Source organism: Lutra lutra, chromosome 5 (genome assembly GCF_902655055.1).
Source record: "Lutra lutra chromosome 5, mLutLut1.2, whole genome shotgun sequence".
Lineage (NCBI taxonomy): Eukaryota > Metazoa > Chordata > Mammalia > Carnivora > Mustelidae > Lutra > Lutra lutra.
This window is the reverse complement of record NC_062282.1, coordinates 63019271-63033814: the sequence shown is the minus strand read 5'-3', so window position 1 is coordinate 63033814 and position 14544 is coordinate 63019271. Positions and strand designations below refer to the sequence as shown.

General features: G+C 41.0%; 1 protein-coding gene across 1 annotated transcript in view; it reads right to left on the bottom strand.

The window, feature by feature from the left end:
• Positions 1-3914: 3914 nt before the first annotated feature.
• The window catches only part of ATP6V0E1 (ATPase H+ transporting V0 subunit e1), a 29867-nt gene continuing 19237 nt past the window's right edge, over positions 3915-14544 (bottom strand). The window contains exons 3-4 of the mRNA XM_047729634.1: positions 11929-12058; positions 3915-4409 (exon numbers count right to left, since the gene is read on the bottom strand). Coding sequence (XP_047585590.1) covers positions 11965-12058 — 94 coding nt within the window. The 3' untranslated portion in view covers positions 3915-4409; positions 11929-11964. The remainder of the gene's footprint in view (positions 4410-11928; positions 12059-14544) is intronic.

Genomic DNA, 14544 nt, shown 5'->3' with positions numbered 1-14544 from the left:
TAAAATTATTAAATCCACCATGACATTCCTTCAGTTGGATGCAGTGTGACTTCTTTATGCATCTCCTTACTTTCCATTAATTGTGCTACAATAAATATCCTTTATGGTGGTTATTTTATACTGTGCTTTTTTCTTCTTTGAAAATTAAGGATTTTCTACAATTAATTCCATCCACTTAACTTTTGAGAGAAAGCTGAAATAAAGGAGCAGGGAAAAAAGTAATACCTAACTTTTGCCTCAAGTCCCATCTTCATTTCAAATGTATTTGTTCTTCAAACAGAAGAGAGCACTTGCATAGAAGGATGGGCCAGTGAAAACACTGTAAAATGCCTAGATATATATTTTAAGATAAAATTTAAATATAGTTAGCAAAGGAGCAATTAACTCTTCAAATTTTTGGAAGATGGAAGTCCAGGGCCAGATCTTCCAGGAGTCCAAACAACAATTTAAAATCATTTCTCACAGTGCTTGGGTGGCTCAGTGAGTTGAGCATTGGCTCTTGGTTTTGGCTCAGGTCATGATCTCAGGGTCAGAAGACTGAGCCCTCCTGGGGCTCTGCACACACTTAGCGGGGAGTCTGCTTGAGATTCTCTCTCTGATCCTCTTTCTCTGCCCTTCCCTCCACTCACGCACACACTCTCTAAAACAAACTAATCTTTAAAAAAAAAAAAAAATTTTCTTAATTTTAACACTTACCATTGTTTAAAAAAAAACTGGCCAGAAGAAATGAGCAAAACAAAACAAAAAAACAAAAAGAACAAAAAAAACACCAAAAACCACTACTTCCGAAGCAATGCCAGAGTAATATATGATAAACTATTGCTGGGTCAGTGATGAGGGTACAGACATCATACTATGTTTAAAGAAAGCAACAGAAACATCATTCAAAGGAAACAATGACCCTCAGACTACATCTTAAATCATGCCAGAAATACTCACATTCTGGTACAAGAGCTTGTAGGACTCACATAGAACCTGGAAGGGCAGGAAGGATGTGGTCCAGACACTTATGCTAGGATTGTTTCTGAGAGATCCACCTCCCTGCTCAGAGCTCAGGCCTGGAGCCCGGTGTGTGTCTTTGATTATTATGTAACTGAAGTACCAATGACTAATCAAAAGGGAAACCGTATGTACAAAAAGAAAAAAACAAAAACAAAAAATCTGTTGGCTGCCCCCTCTTAGGGCCTGTCTTTATAAAAAATGTCATCAGGGGATCTAGCGGTTTCGTTATTTCTTTGGAAAATACTTTGTGTATTATTAAAAGTTATAAATCATCTTCACCAATGACATGTCACTTGGTAACAAGCTTGTGGAGCAGAAAAGGCAGGTGTTATCCCTACTTTGTAGATTAAAAAAAACTGAAGCTCAGAAATTAAATGATTTGCTCAAAGTTTATATGCCTGCAAGAGACAGAGCGAGACTGCAAACCTGCAGCCTCTCCTAGCCTAATGATCATGCCAGAGTCCACACTGTGCTCCTCCGGATAGGCTCCGGATAGGAGTGGGACATTTCCAATATCCTTTTAAAGGGCTGGATGGGGCTCCTTCCAAGCTGGGGTCCCAGCGATCACTGGAGCAAGAGAACTGTCAAACAAAATGTGATCTGCAGCCATCCATTTTCAGACGATGGGCCGTGATGTAACAAAACAGGTCAATTACTAGGAACAAGGTGGGGAGAAAACATGTAACGGAGTTTACTTATTACATGTATTTAATATTCTTAAGAATGTCATAAATGAGGAAACAAGTCCAAGGATTAAATGAGTTCCTGGGCAAAGGGAACTTAGCAAGTTTCCCCTCACAAAAAATGAGTTGATCTCCTCATTTCCTCATTTCAATAGCCATAAAGCTAGGTGGTGACAGTCACAGTACCTGGCCGTTAGGGGCTTGTGATCTATCTTTCTGGGAAGTCTTTGATCTCCAACTTGACTAGGAAATGAGCTTTCTTCTTCATAGGCTTTATGCTGAGGCCATTAAGGTCCTCACTAGCTGTAGGTCCCACTAGGGTTTGGAGAGAAACCTCCAGGTACAGGCCTGAGCTGCAGTTAGGGCCTTTTACTTCCCTAGAAGCTTTACTCAACAGGGTGTTCCCCTCTGGGGGACGATCAAAACCTCCCTGGCACAGAATCAGCCCCTTCAGTGCTCACATCCTTGTGTTTCTCACAGTTACTAATGCAGCCAACACACTGATCTTCCTGACTTGTGTCCTTAGGAAGTGGATCCCACCAAGTGGCAAGTCCAAATGCAAAAAAGCAATGTAATCCAGTTGACTTCCCAAAATGTCTAATTGAGAGCAAATGGGAAGTACAAAAATGGATCAATACAAAGTGACAGAGTAAGGCAGGACTCAGGGACTCGGATCAGCTGGGGTCATGACCTCTGCTTTCAACTATGCCATTAAATTGGAACTGTGCCAAACCACGATCAGGAACGCCATCTTCCATCACTGCCACAAGCACACCACAGCTAAGCCCCGCAGTGCTGAAACAATGCAGGCTCCCTATTAGCTAATGACATATCCTGAACTCAAGACAGGCGAAAGCAACACTCAAAGGAAGCGCCGCTACATTAGCGACATCACAAGGCTCAGCTTCAAAACCATGGTGCAACGCCAGAAAGCAGTGCAATGGCATTGGAAGGCTTTAGGCTGAACGCCAGTGATAATGGGAGGCAGGACCTGACTTGAAGAATCTGGGTAGACAGTTGCAATGGACACTTCCCCCCGCCCCGGTTAAGGTTCAGAGACTTCAGTATCCTTTTCTGTACCCATAGTAACCACCAGCACTGCTTTCTTTGATGACAAATAATAATGTCAAGTGAACTGCTTTGAAGGGCGAAGCCTGGCAGAAGTCTTCCCTAATACCCGAAAGCCAAAGTTGGCTGCAACTTTGGGAAAGGCAGGGTGGCAAGTAAGAAGGGCTCTAGCGGGGAAATTAAGAAACATGGATCCCACTCCCTGGTCTGCATCTGACCAGCTGCACTGAACTAGGAATGAAATATCTCTCTCTGGGCTCAGATTCCTTATCTAGAAACCACGGGGTTAGCTCGTGTTTGCCACTAATGTCCCTCCAGTGCCAGATCTTCAGTGTTTGATGGATTTCATGAAATTAGCTAAAGAGATCCTTTTGCTGGAAATGTAAAGTATAGAGTTGCCTCTCAAGAAAATTTGAAGTTTAAAATCAAAGTAAAGAATGAAAAGAAAGAAATGAAAGCAGGATAGCCATCTCAACTTGAAACTCTTCTGTTACAAGAACAGCAAAGCAACACGTTCAGACTGTTTGGGAGGAATAGAAAAGCACAAACTGCAAAACAGGAAATCCATTCTTGGCTTGGCCGGCAGTCAAAAAGCCATGGGCTGGTGAAAATTTAGATCCATTTAAATTTTTAATTTCTTAAAGCTAATAAAGTCCCCAAATTAGTGAATTATTCAGATGGCTGCTACGAAAACACAGAATTACTGTTCCATCCCAGGCTTTTTAATCCATCCTGATTTCTCCAGTCCTATCTGTGAGGGTGTGATGGTACAAGGAAGGCCATTTCCACTTGTGCCTCTGCTGGGTACAGATCCTTTCGCTGTTCACCATCATAACCACTGTTTTATGGACAATAGGCTAATATGGCCTTGGATTACAGGTCAATGTAGACCAACCTTACCTCTCCAGATTGTGTATCAGCTCTTGAACTTGCAGGGACCACAATTCCCACACCTTTGATTCCTCCAGTGCCTTGGCTACAGCAAGCACTCAAAAGATTACTAATGACTAAGAAAAGCACTCACCAGTCTCTTCAGGTATGTCAGACTACATGACCAGGTTTATATTTCCAACCTCACTTTGAACAACAAAATCATTTTTTAAAAAAGGCATCAAGAGATAAAAGCTTACAAAAATGAACTTAATAAACACTGAAACCAGATTTCCACAGAAAGCAGAAAAATAATTTATTCCAGTAGATGGCAGAAATAAGAAAGTCATCCTGAAAATATACTTTGGTGTAATTCTGTTGGAACAGATATTGCCTCTGAACATGCTCTCTGCTCTCCTACTGACTGCCCCACTGGATTCTGTCTTGTGACAGTTAAACACTTCGCTAAGTCCCTTGCTGTGACCAAGCAGGAGTCGTCTTCAAATTCACAGGTTCCCAGGAGAGAGCAATGTATTTCCCAGAAGAACAGCACCTTCTAGCTCAGAAGAATGCATGAACGCCGTAGAGTCAGCACAGTTTAGGTTTAAGTAGGCACATAATTTGTCGAAATGTAAAAAAGGTGACAGGAAAAAATACTGCATTGTAGAGTAAGATATTCAAATGTGGTGTGAGTATTTAAGGCAGCTGATGGCCGAAAGAGACGAGTCAAAGAAGGTGGTCTGGGTTTGGAGTTGACTTTGCATCTAGAGGAATTCTCTTCGTGACCTGCAAAACAAAGCCGTTCTAGTAACTGATCCTGATGCCATCCTTAAGAGGGCAAAAGGTTAGTAACATCAAGGAAAGTCAATCAGGCCAATAATTTAAAAATATATATAGGTGCTCAATAAATACTTGACTGAAAAGTGAGCTCAAGTATGTCTCAGTTTGGGCAGGTTTTGCAGGGCTGTGATGACAGGTCTGATTACCAAAGACATTACTGAACCGAGAACCGTGAGTCACAGTTTGACTGTGTCATGGAAAGCAGGGAGTGGACTCAAACTGATCCTACTGGAATCTATTGAGTTCACTTCAAGAATCTGTATTTGCCCCTATCCTCTTACAGCTAGGAAACACTGAAAATAGGAATCTTCACACATCAAACTGACAGCACTGGTCGCATAAACTTCTTTATATAAAACTTATTTTAAAGAACTGGATAGCGGTGCCTGGGTGGCTCAGTCAGTTAAGCATCAGTCTTCGGCTCAGGTCATAATCCCAGGGTTCTGGAATTGAGCCCTACATCAGGCTCCAAGCTCAGCAGGGAGTCTGCTTCTCCTTCTCTCTCTTCCTGCCACTCACCCTGCTTGTGCTCTCTCTAGCTGTCAAATAAATAAATCTTTTAAAAAGATAAAATCAAGGACTATATAAACAAAGCCACATATGCTACTTTCAAAATTAAAAGCCAATAAAGAGAATATAAAAAGCCAGTAAACAGTGGCTTTCAAAGAAATTTCTACATAAAACCTGAGTTGGCAGAAAAGAAAACAAGCCAGTTACACAGCTCCTGGGTGGCTCAGTAGGTTAAGTGTCTGCCTTTAGTTTGGGTCATGATGGGGCCCTGCATCAGGTTCCCTGCTCAGTGGGGAGTCTGATTCTCCCTCTGCCCCTTCCCTACTGCTCGTGCTCTCTCTCTCAAATAAATAAGATCTAAAAAAAAAAAAAAAAAAAAAAAAAAAAAGACAACGATGACAAGCTGTTTATGACACACAATTTGCCAGAATGTTGAGGGTTAGCAGGCATGTCTGACAAGACTGAAGGTCAAATAGTACATAGGAGATCCGATGGGCCTTTGAGATTTTCTCAATCAGTTAGCACAACCGGGAAATCCACAGGGCAGTGTGGTAAAATGATGGGTTTCCCAAGGCCTGGGGTCCATAATGCCCCAAAACAAACACAAGACGAGTGGTAAGTCTTACTGGAACCAGCTGGAGCAGTCCAATCACCCTCAATATGGAAAGCACCAGACTGCTTGACCCACTAAAATACATTCGACTCAATATACAATCAGAGGACTGTTTTTACAATGTACTAGGAAAATAACCACATTGGGCCAGAGAGGGGCAATTATCAGAGCTACTGGTTTCTTGTGGCCTCATGGGCTGATAAAAACCTTTAATCTAATGATCATTTCCTCTTCTCCTCCTTAGGCCAGCAGAACAATCCATCTGCACAGACCTGAGTTCCAGGCAGATGATAAATTTAACTTGAGATTACTGAAGTGGTGAATACAGATGTTTTTTGTGTTAATTTTTTTATGATACACACAGATCAGACCTCCTCATAGTTTAGACCTTTTTGGACACAGAAGGGAAAACTAAGTCTTCACCTTTGGAATACCTCAAAGAATCAGAAAAATTTTCACTTAAGCTCAGTGATACCAGTTTGAGATAAATGTGAGTCAGTGTTATGTTAAATGGCATGGACCTGTGGTTTGATTTGGGAGTGAATTAAAGAAGCACATATTCTAATTGTCTCTCTTGACATGAAATAGCCGTTTGGGGGTGGGTGGAGAGGAACTCAACCAAAGGGTCCATGTTCTCATTTTATAAAATAAGGAAATCATTAAGGCTACTTTCAGATACAATGGGAGAATGAAGACAACATAAAAATATTAAGGGCAGAACCAGCAAATCTGTTCAGGGGAGGATGAGTGAATATATTTTTTTAATCAAAGAAAAGGTTTCATTTTTATCTGTATTTTTTCATTTTAGATAAATTCACAAAACAATTCCTTCTTTATAATTCTGTGTAAGATACATGTTTATTATAGATTAGCTACAAGAGACGTTTAAGCAAACGAAAGGTCTGTGTATTTAACAAGTCAAGGAAATGCACAAAATGAAAGGCAAAAACTGGAGAGCTAAATACATCGACGGAGAAAGGAAATCACTTTGAAACAAGTGGCCAGTAAAGAAAGTACAAGGATTTGCAAGCTGTACACTCAGAGAAAACGTCAGAAAGAATTGACAGAACGGGTGAATGAAGGCAAGAGAGCAAAGAGAAGGTCTGCAGAGCAAAGAGAATGTCTGCAGAAGAGTGTGTTTACTTATCTGCCTTCTAAATTAACAGGGCAGTGACAGGAGAGACAGGAAAGGCTAAGCAAAATTCATTAGGTCAAGAACATGGAAATGGCAGGGCTGGAACCAATAGGTCTCCGAGCAAAGTAACGAAAGAAAGGCTGCAAAAGTGGTTTGAAGGCAACTAGGAAGGCCTTGACCGCCAACTTAGGAAGCTGGACATAACCTGCAGGTTAGTCATTCTTACCTTCTGTGGCTCACGGGGACTTTGGCGAACCCAACAAAAGCTGTGCTTCCTACATGTTACAGAACATCCCAAGGGTCAGGTACCCACTAAACTCAGGGACTTCAAGTTTGAAAACAACAACAACAACAACAACCCTGTAGCAGCCTACACAGAACTGAAAGCTTCAGGGGCAAGCAATGGTCTCTTTCAGGAAGTGCTGCATGAAGAAGACAAGGTGGTGTTTTGTAGACATGGTGACGGCAGAAAGGTGGGCCTGATGAAGAGCCACTGTAATAACCCAGAGCCACAATGATCTGGCTCATAACTTCGGGTGCCCAAAGGAGGAACAGAGAGGAGGAGCAGACGTAACAGCCATTAACAGGATCCACTGGATTCAAGGAAGAGGAGAAAGAGGTGATTGAACAGGTTCTGACTCTAAGTGACAGCGAAATCTGTAACCTCAGGAATTGAAACAGATACGACAGTTTGAAGTGGCAGCAGCAGCATATCCGGTCAGAGACAGCAGAGTAAAAGATATACTTTTTAACCACAAAACACCTTGCACCATTTAACTTTTCACAAATACGGTTTCATTTCAGCCTCTCAACAGATCATAAACCTCTTCAGAGCCCACGCCTTCCCCAAAATCCCCACTCGGTACCATGGACCTCATGAACACTCAACTATTTTTGGAATGCATAGAAAAACAGCTCCCCCTGGCCAGAGACCTAATTACCAATACACTTTATTCCTCTCCTGTCCAGACTCTGTAATAAAATAGAATGTCTGCCCTTTAGGATGACAGTAAGCCATATAAACTCATCTACAATATTACAATGATGTGGTAAACCACCTAACTTAAAGGCTGCTGGGGCAGAAGCCAAATCCACTCCAAGGAGGTTTCACACTAGCATTGCATCCCCAAGGCTGCAGGAAAATGGGCTGTGACAAAAACAGCAATCTTAATGTGACAGTTCCTGAAGCATCTTAGGAATCTAGGAGAGGCAGACAAGGCTAGCAGGGGGCAGAGAGGGAATGAGCGCTGCTCTTAGAAGTACCCGCAAGATTTCCAGCCAATAAACCTAATGTGCTGTAACTCTGCCTATCATCACCAACACATGGAAGAAAATTGTGGCAATTAAAGTGATTAAAGTAGCAAAAGATCAGCTAGGTGCTTACCTGGGCTATTGAAATCAAGTCAATTCCATCCATACAAAATTATTCTAAAGCTTTCATGACTGTTCCTCATTTTCCTCTGCTGAATAACACGTCTGGCCTATGCCTCCTTCTTTCCAATATCTGGCCTCTATCATGCACAAAATCAAGAGCTTTTCCTTACCAGGGGAAGACAGGCCTAAATCTGGTTTCTGGACTCCTTTATCATCCCACTGTCATACCAAAGCACGAAGTTCAAAAGAGAATTGAGCTCGGCCTTTTGATTTACCACAAAGAAAAGTAAAGTCTTATCACAGGGGGGCGCCTGAGTGGCTCAGTGGGTTAAGTCTCTGCCTTCGGCTCAGGTCATGGTCTCGGGGTCCTGGGATCGAGCCCCGGGTCGGGCTCTCTGCTCAGTAGGGAGCCTGCTTCCCTTCCTCTCTCTCTGCCTGCCTCTCTGCCTACTTGTGATCTCTGTCAAATAAACAAATTAAAAAATCTTAAAAAAGAAAAAAAAAAGTCTTGTCACGGGAGTTGTCTGCTTCTACGTTAGGCAGAGATTACATCTCTTCATGCGGTAACTCCAAGGCCTACAGTTACGGTGCTACCATAATCACAACCTCAAATGCAGAATCAATGTGACAGGATGTTCCTAGTCAGGGTCCTCCTGGTTATGCTCTCCTGCCTCCTGGCATCTGCTCATAAAGGAACCATTTAATACAAGGGTTTCGAGCAGCCCTGGTTTGTGCTGGGAACCAGAGTGCAAACAAGGAATTTGTCAATCACGTTGACTTGAGATTGAAAATGGACAAACGGAACCTTCAGATCCACACACGCACTGTTCCTCAGACCCAAAGGGCCCAATTCTCTTTTCTTACAAGGGAAGGAAATGAGGCTCAGAGAAATTAAGTGAAAGGCAATGCTGGAAACAGATCCAACTGAGGCCTGAAGTTCTCTGCCTGAAACCCCAATCAACATCCTGACCTAATATCCACTGTAATTAAAAGGAAGGATAACAAACAGGAGACTTTGATGAAAAAAAGACAGGTTAAAAAAAATCTTATAAATCAGAAAATACTATATATATATACATTACCCTTTGGGCAAAGACAGAACTCAAAGGGGGAAAAAGCAAAACCAAAACCAAACTTGATTACTTACCTATCAGACTGGCAAAAATCCAGGCTGTGAGGAAACAGGCACTCTCACATATTGTTGGTGGAAATGTAAAAATGGTATAATCTCTATAGAATGGATGTGGTAATAGCTAGAAAAAGCATTTATACCTTTAAACCTGAAATTTAAAATTTTCACGGAATCTAATCCAAAGATCAACAAAAATATAAAATGTCATACGTTTAGGATGATACTGTACCTTTATCAATAACAACAAAAGACTAGAAACAATCCCAAAGTACATCAATGGATATAAAAAGAATTGAGGAATATCTCTATACACTGATAAAAGCAATCTCTAAGATGTATTTTTCAGTGAAAAAAACCCAAGGTACAGAATAGCATATATAATATGATATCTCTTCTGTAACAGCTGTGTGTAGGAGATATAAACATGCATGTCTATATATATATACACATATAGATTTTTATGTAGGTATGTATGTATGTATATATTTGCTTATCTTGGCAAAATGAAACACAGGAAGAACAGACCTCTCTGAATGTATCTTGTTTAAAATTCTGACTTTGGAATAGGTTTTATATATTCAAAAGCAGTAGCAAAGAAAAAAATTACTACGAATTGAACACAAAATAAAACAATCTGATTATATATCAAATTGATAATGAGAGGAAATAATTATTTCAAGTAACCTCAGAAAACAACATCTTTTTCTTTATTTGTTTTAAGAACAAATAAAGCAGCAAAGAAATCCTAAACTGCCCTCTATAGTTAGTAGCTATTCTGGTGTTATTCTGAAACTGTATGTACTGCAGGATAATGAAAATAAGTAAATTACTTATGAGCCAAGATTTTCAGCATATGTGAATGATATGCAAGTATAAAACCAAAGAAGTAAAAACTGTGAAATGTTAAATTGGAATTGGAAGTACTAACATGAGGGGCGCCTGGGTGGCTTAGTCGGTTAAGCATCTGCCTTTGGGTCCCTCATCAGGCTCTCTGCTCAGCTGGGAGCCTGCTTTTCCCTCTCCCTGCCACTCCCCACCTGCTTGTGCTCTTGCCCTCTCTGTCAAATAAATACATAAAACCTTTAAAAAAAAAAAAGGTACAACATGAACTCATGATTTTTTTCTTCTTAGAAGAACATACTTCCTGGCTCTGTCCACTGTAAAGGCTTAAGCAACAACACCCCAGCAGAAATGGATGCACCTGACGATCAGATCTTGGTTTTTAAATCCATTTCCCACTGAAAGGAACCAGCTGGGCTTGAGGGCCGATTAGTGAACCAGGATCTTTTCAGTGGGAAATTTAGAAAGCAATCTGAGGAACAGCTGATTCCAAATCGGGGCCAGGAAACACACATCTGGGACATCTTTATGTTGCCAGTAAGTAAGGAAACTACCAAAGACTAACATCAAAAGGACACAGAAGGGGCACCTGGGTGGCTCAGTGGGTTAAGCCTCTGCCTTCAGCTCGGGTCATGATCTCGGGATCCTAGGATCGAGCCCCGCATGGGGCTCTCTGCTTGGCGGGGAGCCTGCTTCCTCCTCTCTCTCTGCCTGCCTCTCTGCCTACTTGTGATCTCTCTCTGTCAAATAAATAAATAAATAAATAAAATCTTTAAAAAAAAAAAAAAAAAGGACACAGAAGCCAGTCTAGACAGGCTCCCACAGGCCAAAGAAAGAACAACTGAACATTAAAAGGGTAATAAATGTAACTGATTAAAATTCAAAAGAGAAAAAATGAAAACCTCTCTGGATACCCTGGAAGTAACTTGGGCACTAACATCTTACCCTGAAATTTCTGAAAAGAACTAAATATGTATACTACTTTTCATGTATGATCTATATTTCAAGTTACTGAATAGCCCTAGAATGAGGGTAAATTCATCTTTATAGAAACATCTCATCCAATCAAATGTAGATGTAACAGTGGAACTGCAAAATCACCATTTAGTACTTTCTACGGAAATGTTTACTTCAGGCTAAGATCATCAATGGTAAAATCCCCAGATAAAAGGTTGGCAGAGTACTTTGCCATCAGAGGGACCAGGCTGTTGTTACCTGAAGCCACTGATCATCGTAGCATCATGGAAGACAGGAGAGTCAGACACCATGTTTCTCTTGATACGAGTTCACAGTGCCACCTAAGAAACACTCCTGCCAAAAAAGTGGAACCAGGATCTAGGCAAGCAGTGAGGACTGACTTCCATTTATCAAAATAATGAAGAGGAACAAACTAAATGACAGGTTTTTTGACTCCCGGCCAGTGAATAAATCTTTTCCACTGTACCAATCCTCACTTCTCTGATCTGAACCGAATGAAACTTACAATTTTAACTCCAGCTTTCAAAGAGCACCCGTCTCTCTATTCAAAGCAATCAGAAATGCCCTTAATTTAAAACTGTCAGCAACTTTAAGAATCCTATAATATAAAATATAGTCACGCTCCTGTATCTTAAAGACTACACGCAAACTTTACTTAAATGGCTGGGTAACAGCAGAATTGAAAAGACTCTTATGAATAAATCTTTTGGTAAAGGGAATGGCCTAAGTCCCAAATTTATTTCTTTTCTTCAGATGTTTACTTTCACCGGCTGCCCTTGCCAAGTGTTAAAATGGCTGTAGTTTTCTGAGGAAAAGTCAAGGCAACCTCTAGCTGCCAGAGTGACAGACAACACTGATGCGAAAGGTCAAGGGTATTAGTCACCTCAATGATGGAGCACTGGCGAGCAGGTCTTCCTCCTTAAGGCCAATGATACTTGAGGTACCAGATGGTTTCATTTTTCAACTGTGGTCCAAAGAGAGGGTTGAGTTGGGCCAGAATTGCAATCAGCCAACTAAAAGAATGATGGGGGGAGGAAAAGCAACAACAGAAAGTGGTGAACTCATGTCGGAACAGGACCATTTTCAATTAGGATGAAAACGAATGCTTTAGTAAAATTTAAATCTCTTCTGCTCAGACCAAACCTTCCAAACACTAAGTTCATAAAACACGTGGTGCTAGTGGGAGCACATCTTTCACCCCATGTCTCAAAGAGCATACCCCGCCTTCATTTCAAGACACAGTGACAAAGCAGTGAGACTTCACCATAGTTGTCTTTTCTTTCATTATCTTAATTCCACGTAGCCAAGGTTTCCCACATTCCAGTAAGATCTCTACCTCAGAATATCTTTACCTAATTTCAATTTAGCATCATCACAACTTCCAAGCTTAGGAAGAATGGGTGTTACTTTATCCATTCTCCAAATGCTAAGACCCACAATCGATAGGACACAGCCATTTTTACTGAGAGAGCCAAGGTTAAATTTCAGCCCACCATCTTTTAATGAGGCTGTAACACTTGAGCTCCCCTTCTCTAATCACCATCACCACTAAAATATGTAACACATCTTTTGGCCCCAGTGGAGCTGAACCAAATGGGTATTTAATTCCCCCAGCTTACTTGAGAATCCAAGCAACAACGCATTCCTTTGTACTTTACAGATTCATTATGGAGGAAGTACAGTGGTGTTACATACTACCTCAAGGTTAAAAGTGAAAAAGGTACACAAATTGCCTTTAAAATTTTCTTCTACAATTTGCAAAGTTCTGAATAAATGGTTTTATGTCTGATCCAGGGATACTTGTATCCAGTGAAGCTTGAGAATCACTGAGCTAAGACAAAAGGAAGATAATACAAAAATATCTCACCATTCAAACCACCCCATGTCTTACTTATTAAACAAATATTTAATGAGCACCTACTAGGTTCCAGGCCCCAGGGATACAGAGGAGAAAATGAAGTGTCACTACCTTCACAAAGCTTACATAACATAATGTCAGGAAGGAAATGAAGTAGGATGAAGGACTAGAGAGTGATGACGGTAGTCAGGGAAGGCCTCTCCAAGGAGGTAACATTTGAGCAGAGACCAGAATGAAGCAGAATACACGCTGACTTTCATTCCTCTGTAATATATATGAAGTGATTGGAGAATGTCTCTCATTTTGCAGGGGGAGGGTATGGTAAACAAGCCCAGCCTCCATCGACTGATCAGGGAGAGGAGACTTTAGTAATATAATCTGATGCAGCTATCCTCTCTGCACCACTGCTTTCCAAGGAAAAGGGAAAGAGAATTGCTACAGGAGTCTCCTAAAATTTTAGCACTTTAAATTCCCCTATATGAGGGGAACCAGCCAAACCCAGCTAGGCTGTTACCCGGTTACATCTCTTTTCTTCCAGTTGCTGTCATCTTTAGAACTCTTCCAGTCAAAGGATCAAAAAGCCGATTCTGATCACCAATGACCAGATTGCTGGAGGACCTGCCAGCACCCCACCCGAGGCTTGCACCTACAGAAACAAACGTACCCGCCTTCCCGCCCCACCTCAAAGAAGGTGGTTTTGTGACAGGAAACATGACACCTGAGGAAATCAGGCCAAAACAGATACCTGGGCTGATTCACTTTATAAACCAAAAGCTAATTCAGATGAGATGCTCTGATCTGACCTCAGAATGAGAATATTAAACACAAACAGAATACCGAGACTTGTAGTTGAGGTCACATCTATCTGACACTGTGAAAGAAAGAAAGAGGACAGCACAGGCAGACATACTGAAAAGCTCTGTGACTGCAGTGAACACTAATGGTGCGGAGCTAAGAGTCATGGAAAATTCCACACAGACCCAGGACTTCCCCAATCCCAGCAGGCAATAGAGGCTGACTATAAAAACAGTCATTCATCCTTTCGTAAGAGACTGAAATAACTAGCCAACGCTTACAAGTACTAGATAAAAATTATGCTAGAACCTAAACTGATCTTTTTTTTTTCCATTGAAAAATGTACAGAATGGGATAAAAGCACCAACTCCCAGCACTTTGTATCATGTTGTATAGCAGGGCTTCTCAATCCTGGCTGTTCATTATAAACACCCAGGGAGCTTTAAAAAATACAGATGCTATCCTTCACATATAATCCTTCTTTTAATTCTCCCACAATACAATTAAGGAAACACAGGCAGAGACAGGATGAATGGCTGGCCTGTGGTCATAATACTAAGTAGGAGGTAGGAGCTCCTGAACCAGAAATCAGGTTAGACTAACGTTCCTCCTACAAAAGTTATCTTCTGAAATATTTCTTCAGGGACAACAGTTCAGAAGGCATCCATTTAGCTAAATCTAATCTGTTGGGAGTTAAGGAAAAGAATCCATCTGCTGATTGTTGATGAAGTCCATCATAAGCCTCTGTTACCTGAGGTAAAGAAAAAAATATCCTAAATCAAGAACAAAGACCACTTTGCTTGTTCCATTCAGGATTCAGAAACTTTCTAAAATTGAATTTTACAT